General features: G+C 34.1%; 1 protein-coding gene across 1 annotated transcript; it reads right to left on the reverse strand.

Moving 5' to 3' along the window:
• Nucleotides 1-3,384: 3,384 nt before the first annotated feature.
• On the reverse strand, nucleotides 3,385-6,438 carry LOC142974269 (sucrose-6-phosphate hydrolase-like). The gene is made up of 2 exons (XM_076116473.1): nucleotides 6,303-6,438; nucleotides 3,385-5,290 (listed from the first exon to the last, which is right to left on the reverse strand). The coding sequence occupies exons 1-2, from the start codon at nucleotides 6,383-6,385 to the stop codon at nucleotides 3,910-3,912; spliced, it is 1,464 nt and encodes a 487-aa protein (XP_075972588.1). The 5' UTR covers nucleotides 6,386-6,438; the 3' UTR covers nucleotides 3,385-3,909.
• Nucleotides 6,439-12,251: the final 5,813 nt, after the last annotated feature.

Genomic DNA, 12,251 nt, shown 5'->3' on the forward strand with positions numbered 1-12,251 from the left:
GCTTTATAATATTAGTATAGATAGATAATGAGGTACATGATTACCAATCTTCAGTAAAAACTTATCGAATACCCAATGGTCATCAAACCTTGCATATCAAATGAGTAGAAACCCTCTCTCTCTCTCTCTCTCTCTCTTTCTCTTAGCCGTCACACAGAATACTTTGAACATAGTACGCAATTATGTACAATTACACTAATAACTACATGTGTTATGTAAGATAGCATATCGTTTACGTTGTAAAACATTCAGAGGCGACCTCAAAAATATGAATGGTAATTTTATGACTTTCTTCCTGCCATTATTTTATGATAGAACTGTGTTACGTGGTTTTTTGTGGTGCCGTTAATCATAGAGCACTTTGGAGTAGATAATATTTAATTTACGATGCACCAAAGCTATTCTTATTGGTTAAGGCATTTGTCAATTAAATAATCAGATAAAGTTTGAAAAATAGCTTATTGCATAGACGTCTCTTGCAGATAGTAAAATAATCAGTTTTTTTTTCAGCATTTTCAATATAAATAATAACCATTATTTTAAGCATTTTCATATAATAACACAGCCGTCAGCGTGGTCATACCATAGATGGGTGACCGCTGAACGGAAATTGATCTGGGCAACTCCGTGCTGCAAGGGGTACATTGAGTTGGACTCGGTCGTTGATCAATGGCAAAGGGTGGCCTTTTGGGTGGCTTAAACAACTTTGTTACCAGGTTGACCACCACCCATGTGAAATAAATAATTAATAATATCTTTAGAAAGAAAAGCAACTATTTATTCGAATAGCATTGTCTATATGTAAGATATAAATAAATGCAGTTATTGAAGTAATCCAAGAATAGGTAAACACAGGAAATTCCCTATGATAAATATTTAAATGCAATTATTGCGTGAATCATTGTAACTAGTTCTGCAAGAAACCTAGGATGCGTACATTTGTTATCATGTTTACATGTGGTTAGGTTAATCTATTAACTTGTTCTAGTTGTCAAGGTTATTAGAACTCAATGTTAAGTTTAAAATAGAAGACTGTAACTTCTGATATCAGTAGCGCGATTCTCTCCAATTGTGAGTTTGACATTTATTATGTACTGCAAAGATAGTTTTTACGATGTCCGCTAGAGGCGCTGATCAGATTTTTATACATTTTCCGATAGCTAGCAGGTTGCGGATACTTGATAGTAATCGAGCCTCGATCTTCAGTAAAAGCAAACTTTTGATAGCTTAACATAATATTTACATACAGCAAGAATAGTTCTTATTGCAATCGCTTCAGACACTAATCAGTTTTCCATAAAAAAATTGTCGTTAACTAGCCGGCTGTAAAGGAAGTAAGAAATCAACTCAGAACTCAGTCTTATCCAAATTACCTTATCTCTAAGTTTTTTAAGCGCATGTGCTGGGCAAAGGAATATAATAAGTGAGGAAGAACACGTGGTTTATAAAATTATAAAACTGAAAATAAAAATAACTAATCATCTTTCGCATTATCTATACTAATATTATAAAGCTGAAGAGTTTGTTTGTTTGTTTGTTTGTTTGTTTGTTTGTTTGTTTGTTTGTTTGTTTGAACGCGCTAATCTCAGGAACTACTGGTCCGATTTGAAAAATTCTTTCACTGTTAGATAGCTTACGATTACGCTACGACCAATAGGAGCAGAGTATGAGTAAAAAGTGTTACAAAAACGGAGAAAATTGGGATTCATTCTTTCTTATGTGACGCAAGCGAAGTTGCGCGGGTCAGCTAGTTCAATCATAAAACTCCTGCACACAAAGTCACCGAAATAAATTGAATTAAACTAAATTCAACTAACGCTATATGTCAAGGGACTTTTTAGCAAGAGGGGGTTTGGGTAGCAAGTATAGGAAATTGCGCCACGTTTCTAAAAAGTATATTGCATAAAACGCTTCCTAAGTCATGACGTCATCAATCTATTTACATCGCCTTACCATTTTTTCCTTACAAAGGCAACCTCAATCTTCGTTAACAATTTTGCAGTGATTATCACAACGGCCTTCGCTGGTAATGTCTATATAATGAACAGGTTTAACACGCTAGTATACTGTTTTTGTTGCTAAATTTCAGAGATTATGTTATTTAGTTGTGAATGCGACTGTAAATTACGTGCTAGAGTGAATTTCTTACTCAAGAATTTTCAACCGGAGTTTCGCACTCGAGATGGCTTCCGGGTTTTCCAAAATGTGTAATGTCCCTCATAGATAGAAAATATTTTATGCTAGGCGACGCTAGTTGTATAATTGATGTTTGCAATTCAATTTGTACACAGATTCTATTATCCAACTTATATTTTAATGCGAATGTTTGTAAGTATGGATGAATGTATGTTTGTTGTTCTTTCACATAAAAAAATATCGTACGGATTTTAATTAAAAGTACACTGATAGCGTATAATCTAGACTAACACATATGATTTTTTTTCTCCGGGAAATCATTCACGCGGATAAATGGCATGCCGAATCTAGTTGTTTATAATCTTAATTAACTCATGGAATAACTTTTACACTAGGAAATATTTTTACACAACAAAGTAGCGGGGAAAAACTAGTAGTCGAATGAAACTAAACTTTAGAAAACAGACAATGTTATGATATAAAATGTTATTGTTATTGCAAATTTTAACGCAATTCTCTATAGCGAGTTGTCATCATCAAACAATTTATGTCATGTTGTTTGTCCATTTAACGCCATTATGATCTTATCAAATAATAACATATTTATTTAATCGTCACGGTTTCCTAGAACTTACGGAGTAATTTTCCATATTAAAATTTGTATGACCCCATAGACGTACAATGTATTTTCTAATAAAAGAAGCTAGCTATAATTTTATTCACAAATTCATTGTAAAATCGTAAGATATCTCTGAGTTGACTTTATAAGAATCCTTATCATTGGAGCATATTTTTACGCAACTAAAAAGTGGCTATTAAACCAATATTTGTTAAAGTCACTGTTTCATCACTAAAGGATTGATTGTAACCATTTTTCACATTATTGGACAAATTTTTACGACAGGCTCTCCCGATTTTTGGATTAAGTATTGATTTAAAGGGATACTTTCAAGTTTCAAAGTGTGTTTTAGACAGACTGGCCATCAAAAGGCGTTATTATTTTCATTATTTCTTTTGATTCGATTTATGTTATATCAATTTTCAAAAACCAAAAAGTATAGAAAGTACTTTGGTGTACTTGTTTCACTGTAATGGCTGATATAATATAATGTGAATTACTTTCAATAGTATCAATAGAGCCTTCAATAATATCCAATTCGATGAAATAAACCACAAATTGTAATAATACAGTTTAATGAATTGTAAACGTTGTATTTGCATATGAATACAGAATAGTAATTATAAAGGCTTATTATAAGCTGATTAAATAACAAAAATTACGTCGGTGAATATTTTATGATCATTCTTTGAAATTATCATTTAGTTACCGTAAAAAAGTGAAGCTAATATAATAATTGTCATGTTGAAAGAATTTATTATGCGACAAACATTTTTCATGATTCAATGAAATACTCTTCGCCATAATAATTATATATCATTTCTAATTATATCGTTAACTAGTCGTTATTTCACACTATCTTTATTGAATTAAAATATTATATAAATATATATCATCAAAAATAGTAACCATTATAATACTTTACATGATCAAATCCGTTTAATTACAATTTTCGTTCTATTATTTTACACATTGGCGACAATTTAAATTCAAATACAAATAATTTTCACAAACAATATTTGTACCAATCAACAAAGAGATAAACATAATTCGTGCAACAATACTAAACAATAATGTTTACGATATACACACAAATAACTGGCAACTTAGAGGTCGAGGCTGATTTCATTATATCAATATAAACAAAGAAATCATTAACAAGGCGGAGGAACAGTTTTCTTCATACTGTACACTGTCATTTCATCAGCACCGCAGTCGTTTCCCAATTTCACATTGACTTTGTCATAGGGGAAGTATCTGGTCGAGAAAGTGAGCTCACCTTTACCACAGAATAATTCGATCGAACTCCGGTCAACGAAAAGCCGCATCTCTAGTTTACCCTTAGGCCTCCAATCAGCTCTTCTGACACCATCGTTACCGCCGCGGTCAACAGTCACCTTTCCTTTCGAGTAATCATAGCTTATAGTCACAGTCGCATTTCCAGCATCAAGAATCAATTTGAAGTCTTTTAACACAGGTGCTTTCACAACAATTTCTCCTGTCTTTTCAGTCAGTTCCACACATGTATCACCACCTGCTTTACCAGAATATAAAACCTCACCACGAAGGTTTTCAATTTCTTTTACTGGCCATTGTAGGAGCTTCCAATCATCACTCAGTGTTAATTCTCTCGGGATCGTCATTTGTCCTGTAAAGCCGTCCTTCCGTTCAGGATAGTCCTGCTCCCACATATCTTGCCAAGCTACAACTATCCTACGTCCCATCTTATCTAACATGGTTTGTGTTGCATAGAAATCATTTCCTCTATCCAATTCGACAAACTCAGTCAGTCTAGTAAATTTCAATGTCGTGTAATCGAATGTTCCAACGAAATAACCAACTTGGTATAGATTTCTATAGTTATCACCCTGTGGCTCTATACCTTGAGGAGAAAATAGCAACACATACATACCATTCAGTTCAAAGAAATCGGGACACTCCCACATGTAGCCTAAAGTTCCATCTGATCCGTCTAAAACACACTCTTCTTTCCAACAAGTTAAATCCTTAGAGGTATACAGTAACACTCTTCCAACTGTATTGTTATTGTAAGAGTTTCCTAATACCATGTAATAAGTATCTCCATTCTTCCATACTTTAGGATCTCTAATATTAGGCTGGTGTTCTTCGCCCATTAGGACCGGATTTCCCGCATACTTCACAACGTTGACACCATCGGTAGAGGACGCAAGAGCTTGACGTTCAATTTGAGTCGGTTCTTTGACATTTCCCGTATAGAGTAAATACATTGTGTTATTTTCTATTATAGCACTACCTGAGAACACGCCACCGATGTCGTATTCTTGGTCCGGATACATGGCAATGTCGAGATGTTTCCAGTTGAAGAGGTCAGTACTTTTCGCGTGGCCCCAATGCGCTATTCCCGGTTCTAGACTAGTCTTCGGATTGTATTGATAGAAAAGGTGATATTCATTTTGGAATATACAGAAGCCGTTTGGGTCGTTCATCCATCCTTGTGGAGGCGCGAGGTGGTATGTTGGGTAAAACCGATCATTGACACTTGTTCCCGAGCACCTGTAAGAAGTAAGTGCTATTAGAAACAGTACTGTCTCAGTCGCGAACATTTTTCTCGTAACGGACGTAGTAAACGAGCACTTGGGCCCGAATAGTTCACTTCCTCACTTGAGCTCCGTTATATATGAGTTATGCCGTGTGTCATACAATTGTGTTCAACAGCTGAATGTGAACTTATAGAAATATTGTTATCTTTACCATACGTTTGCTTCGGTCCTTACTTTAATATGTCTCATTATGAGATAAATACAATTTGCATGATAAATTGAACACATTGTTTCATAATTTTAGCGGCGTGTTAACATAACTGTCGACACTAAAATATGCACAAAATAAAACCATTTCATTTTAGAAATTATATGACAACGTTGTAGTTTTAATATTCTATTTGTTGCAGTTGTGTAAATAAAATTCTATATTGGCATCTAAAGCAAACTATAAATAAGTTGAAAGGTAATTTACCTAAGATCGAAGATCGCAGAAACCTTTTTTGTAGAGGCCTTGAACGAGCATACTTCATCAATATATAATTGCATAATAAAGGCATGACCTAATAAAATTTCTTTGCACGTTTACGTGACAATAATTTCGTTTTATGATGAACATTATTATTGTGGTAATCGTAAAATTTTTACATGTTGAAACGGAGACTTAGTTTGGGTATAAAATACGTGATTTTTGTAGGCGGCTGTTTTGAATTAAATCTTTGGAATTAATGACGGGAACATAACTGAAAAAGTGTAGAAGCATTCGTGATGGAATTTCATAAAGTGAAGGAAAATTTATGTTTGGGAGTGAAAATTAGTAGTGAATAAATATAAAAGCAATAATTTTAAATCAAATGTCTCTTTTGATAGCAGCGTAAAAGTTTATACAAACCTGATTTGTTTTTGTAAACAAGTTTTGATTTTGTATGTTCATTACAAAAGTTACAAGAAAACGAAAGACTGAAGATTAATGTTTAAAAATAATAATGTTTTCTCTCAATAAATTAAATACAGTTATATCTTACCAATAAACCTCCGGGTAATAGCCATCACCATAAAATAAATTAGAAACAAATTGACTAACTGACAGTAAAATTATTTGAAACATTTTTGCTTTACATATTTTTTACCGTTCAATTTCAAGTTTAATACATGAATGAGTTTGTACTGATGATAGATTGTTTGAATGTAGGCAAAAACGCAATTATTGGCCGCAGTGATTAATCTTAGCTATAATTATTATTAAGTGGAGCGCGGATCTAATACACAGTCTGTACATCAAACACGATAAATTATTGTAGTACTCAGTAAAATAGGCTCAAGTTACATTGTTTTATCGTTAACGCCTCACTTACGTATACTTTAATATTACGACTCGATGTATATGTTTTTTTTTGGTTTTAAAAACAAAATAACTCAATTGACTACAAGAATGCGTAGCGCGGACTTCAAATAAAATTGATACAAAATGTTTACACATATCGTTTCACAGTTCAGCCGCAAAAGTGTTACAGACTGACAGACATTTTATCATAAAGGCATCTAAATACCATAAGATATAAACTTTTTAAAGGTTTCAAGTATTTTTTTGTCCCTAGCAACCAAGAATATATATAAAGATAAAATTAATTATCACTATTTAATTTGTACATTTTCTACTTTAAATTATAGGTTATCTTAAAAGTGAATTACATTACAGCAATATTTTCTGATAACATTGCTTATGTTATAAGATACTTATATAGCCCCTTATGTTTGATCAATAAATTATTATTTAATGATAGTTTTAAAGGTCCTGTATGAATATTAAATGGATGACAATAGAAGAAAACAAGTTAGTAGGGCGACGAAGTTCTTCTAAAACTTTATGATTGAAAGAAAATAATGATATTCCAGTCTCTCATCGTTACAATTGAGACAATATTTATTGGATTGTAATATATACATACATTAAATCTTGCCCCTTTTCCCATTGGGATAAGCAGATACCAATGAACACCACTTGATAATGATGCTTACAAACTTTCCTTTCACATCAATAATAACATTATATTATTTTCAGCTCGTATCAATTTATTAAATAAGCCTCAATGAACCAATAATATCAATAAATCAGAAATATGTACTATAATATGTTCAATTATTATTTATTGTCCATTTAAATAAAATACATTTTAATTATGCCTACATTCGAGTAAAATTGATATCAATGAAATTAATTTCCTCTTTACCTTCATTCATGCTTATTACGAGTTGTGGTATTTATATGGTTTGTTTAGTAAGTTTTAAATTAATTCTGAATTATTGCTCTATTTGATTCGTTTCAATAAGTCGCCCAAAAGGCCTTTGATAAAGCTTAACGACTGATACTTTAGTGAATAACCACGAAAACCGACTTTTTACGTGCCCTCCAAAGGAGACGCCCACCTCAATTACCACTAGGCGGTCACCTATCTAAAGAATGATCGCGCTTGGTGTTGCTTAACCTACCAATCGTGTAATGACCGGTGCAACTGGCTATGAGGACGGTAGGTAGGTTCGATTCTCACAAGGAATAAAAAGTAGTGTCCACAATATTTTGTTTCGGGTTCGACTTTGATTGCAAAAGTATAGAGTTAGGAACACTCGCTTAGATATAAATACAACAGTAGTTTTACTGATAGGTGATAGTTTAGGTTTAGATAAAACTGATATTATTGATAGTATTAGCAGTTTATTGCAATTAGATTTAGGTAAATTAATTATCTGCGCATTCCCGTACTCACAATCTCTTACAGAAAGGGAAAATAGGCGTATACATAGGTTGAATAATCAATTACATTTAATGACATCTTATCATAGTGATAAGTTATTGTTTTTTGACACTAATAAGTTTATTAGTAGTTTTATTTATACTCAAGAAACTATGTTTCTTAATAGTTCGGACAAACGACAAATTGCTACATTGTTAGCTTATAATATTAACACAGTTATAGGTGCTATAACGCAGTTTAGGTTAAGGGACGACCCAGTATTGTGTAGTTATTCTAACAATACTGTGATTAAATGTATAGATAGTGTAGTTAGCGACAAGGTTACGAATAATGTATCCGATTCTTTAAACTGACAGGTAGGACAATGGATAAACAGCTAGGCTCATTAGCACATCAAAACATACAAGGTTTATCCAGCAAGGAATTAGAAGTAGAATTGTTTTTACAAAAACATAATGTAGGTATTTTCTGTGTGACTGAGCATTGGCTACACACGGAACAAATAGCAATAAACAATGAGTTTTATACAATTATTAGTGCGTATATTAGGAACAAAGCTAGACATGGTGGTTCACTGATTATGGTAGCTAACAGTATTAAATGTAAAGAACGTAGGGACATAGTTAATTTGTCAATAGAACGCACGGCTGAGGTTTCCTGTGTCGAGTTAGAGCGACACATAGTAGTTTGTATATATAGACCACCAAATAGTGAGTTTACTTTATTTGAGTCGATAATGGAGGATATATTAAAGCGTTTAAGTATAAGCAACAAGTATGTAGTAGTGTGTGGTGATTTTAATGTAAATTTACTTGAGCAATCTTCGACTAGTACGAGACTTAAGTCATTATTCAAATCATTTAATTTAGTTTTTTTATTTAATGAGCCCACTAGAATCACTGCACATTCTGCTACATGCTTGGACAGTATATTCTGCAACTGCGAATGCTTAGGTAGGGAAATCTTAAGTGAATTAACATCGGACCATTGTGGACAGAAGGCTATATTTCCTGTTAGGGTAGATAATAGGTTAAAGAAAATTACTTGTAGGCCTATTACTAGGGATCGTTTAGTATTATTTAATAGTGAGATAGCTAGTGCTATGACGAAGTTAGACGACACCGAAGAACACCCGGATAACCTTTACACATCGTTATTCAACATTATTGAATCCAAGTTCAAAACTATCTTCAAAGAGAAAACCATACTAGATAACAATAGGAAACTCAAATTTTGCGATTGGGCGACAGCAGGTATTTATAAAAGTAGAGCTAGGTTGTATGAGCTTTATTCCATGAAACAGTTCAATTTTAATCCAAAATTTCTTGAATACGTTAGGAACTATTCAAAAATTTTTAAGAGAACTTGTGTTGCTGCTAAATCCTTACACTTAAGCAACAAAATTAAAAGCTCAGACAATACGATCAAAACCACATGGAATATCATTAACAACGAAACAGGTCGTGCTATCCAGCGCGAAAATAATTTTGAACTGAAAGTAAATGACACGATTATCACCAACAACTTAGAGGTTGCTCAGACGTTCAATACTTTCTTCGCTGATATTCCCACAGCTACAACTAGCTCCTTGAATTCCTGTCCTGCCAAGGCAGAATGTTTACTTCGAAATAGTGTAGAAGAGTGTGGTAGTGTTTTTTTCTTCAAACATATCAACTCTAATGATGTAGTTAAGGCTTTTAGGTCGCTCAACTCCAAAAAAACACCTGACCTCTGGGGCATCTCTGTGTTCTGTGATCTCTCCAAAGCATTTGACTGTGTCCAACATAATACGCTCCTTAGGAAGCTCCACCACTATGGAATTAGGGATACAGCGCTCAATTTACTTGCGTCATATTTGAGCAATAGGATTCAACGAGTAGATATCAATGGAGTTAGGTCTTCAGGTTCAGCTGTTTCTCTCGGCGTGCCTCAGGGTTCGATACTCGGTCTGTTTCTTTTTCTCGTATATATAAACGATCTCCCCTTTCAGGTGCAGGACTTATGTGATATTATATTATTCGCAGATGACACTTCTCTCATTTTTAAAGTAGATCGTTCGAAGTCCTGTTTTGTCGATATCAATAGTATTCTAGAACAGGTCCACAACTGGTTCACTTGTAATAATCTGTTATTGAATTCTAACAAAACTAAGTGCATTAGGTTCACTATGCCCAACGCGAGGAATTTAGGTACTAACATAGTCGTAAATAGGCAAACTATCGATTTGGTAGATTCGGCAACTTTTTTAGGTATCAGTCTAGATAGCAAGCTCCAATGGGGCACTCAGATAGCGCATCTCTCGGGGAGACTCAGCTCCGCCGCGTACGCAATCAGAAAAGTAAGACAGTTTGCTGGTGTGGATGCGGCAAGACTGGTTTACTTTAGTTATTTTCACAGCGTCATGTCTTACGGTATATTACTGTGGGGTAAGGCTGCTGATATAGATGTTATTTTTGTCCTTCAAAAAAGAGCTATCCGTGCAATTTATAGTTTAGGAGCGCGAGACTCCTTGAGAGAGCTTTTTGGGCAGATAGGGATACTGACGGTGTCATCACAGTATGTGCTTGCAAACTTGTTGTATATAAAACAAAATTTAGGGACTTTCGCAACAAATAGCGATAGACACAATTACAACACTAGAAACAGACACAAATTAGTAGGTCCCCATCATCGTTTACACAAGGTGCACAATTCGTTTGTAGGTCTCGGCATTCGTTTCTTCAACAAGCTTCCAAAGCACATCATGGATTTACCCCTGCCAAAATTCAAAGTTGCTGTTAAGGAACATCTCGTTAGGAAAGCTTATTACAGAATTGATGAGTATCTAAACGACAATAGCTCTTGGGATTCGTCGCTCGCTTGATTAGGATTCTTTGAAATTAGGGAACTTTGCTATAAATTGTATAAACTCAGTAGCAGTAGGTCTAAATATTGTAAAATATGGGCAATTAATGATGCAAATAGGTGATGTTACGTACAATTTGATGTTATTCATAAAACTGTCACTTTTTTCTTTTATAATGTTCACAACCAGTGTGCTCACTTGCTGCCCATATTCTTATTATCACATGCTAGTAGGTGCTCCCAACATACGGTATGATCAGAGACTAATAAATAACCTAGCTATGTTCATTTAACTTAATTGACGTTTAGTCTATATCGCTGATTGTTGGCAGCTCCTCGCATGATCAATTATTGTATCAACCACATTGTAAAACTTTTTGGCGATTGAAAAGAGTGGCCGTGAGTTTCTCGCTAGCTCTTCTCATAAGGCTCTACCCCCTTTCCGAGCTAGTGGTAGATTCAGTAATTGTAACGACTATCATAAGTGTCAATATTTGACCTAAATGAATAAATGATTTGATTTTGATTTTGATTTTTGATCTGCCAATCCTTACTAATATTATAAATGCGAAAGTAACTCTGTCTGTCTGTTACTCAATCACGCCTTAACTACTGAACCAATTTGCATGAAATTTGGTGTGGAGATATTTTGATACCTGAGAAAGGACATAGGCTACTTTTTACTTCGGGAAAATGACGCATTTCCATGGGAAAATTCAGGTGGTGGACAAAGTCGCGAGTAAAAGCTAGTTAACTAATAACTTGAGATACTATTATATTTTTTAACATTACGACTTTCTAATTTTGTATGTGGAATTTCAGTACTTACATCTCTTCACGTTATTTTTTATACATTATCAAAATGTCATTCTTCTTTCTTATTAACGTTACATTAATTCTGTTATATTCAGATGAGAATAAAATAATGCTTCTAAGAAAAATGAATAAGAAAAGGTCAACATAAATAATGAATAAAATCCTCACGCCCCCATAACTCCAGTAAACGGTGATACCTAGAATCTAAGCAAAATATGTTGCCTAAAAACTGACAATACAATATTATCTGCCCACTTTGACTATGAATACTTGGAGAACTGTCTCGCCCAATTCATGTGCCCACAGCCAGTTTCGCTCACCGTTCGGTAAACGATCTGTGAGTTAAGCAAACCTTAGCGCGGTCATTCCATAGATGGATGACCGCATTGATTTTGAACTGCGGGTCTCCGTGCTTTGGAGATAACAGTCGTTATGTCATCTTAATTTTACGTGCCCTCCGAAGCCACGTCAAAGGTCTCTCGGCGGCTTGAACCGCTTTGGTACTAGGTTGACCACTAATCATACGATAAGAAGAAGGTGCTTCACATTAACATAAGAACT

This window comes from Anticarsia gemmatalis, chromosome 7 (genome assembly GCF_050436995.1).
Source record: "Anticarsia gemmatalis isolate Benzon Research Colony breed Stoneville strain chromosome 7, ilAntGemm2 primary, whole genome shotgun sequence".
In the NCBI taxonomy this organism is placed as follows: Eukaryota; Metazoa; Arthropoda; class Insecta; order Lepidoptera; family Erebidae; genus Anticarsia; species Anticarsia gemmatalis.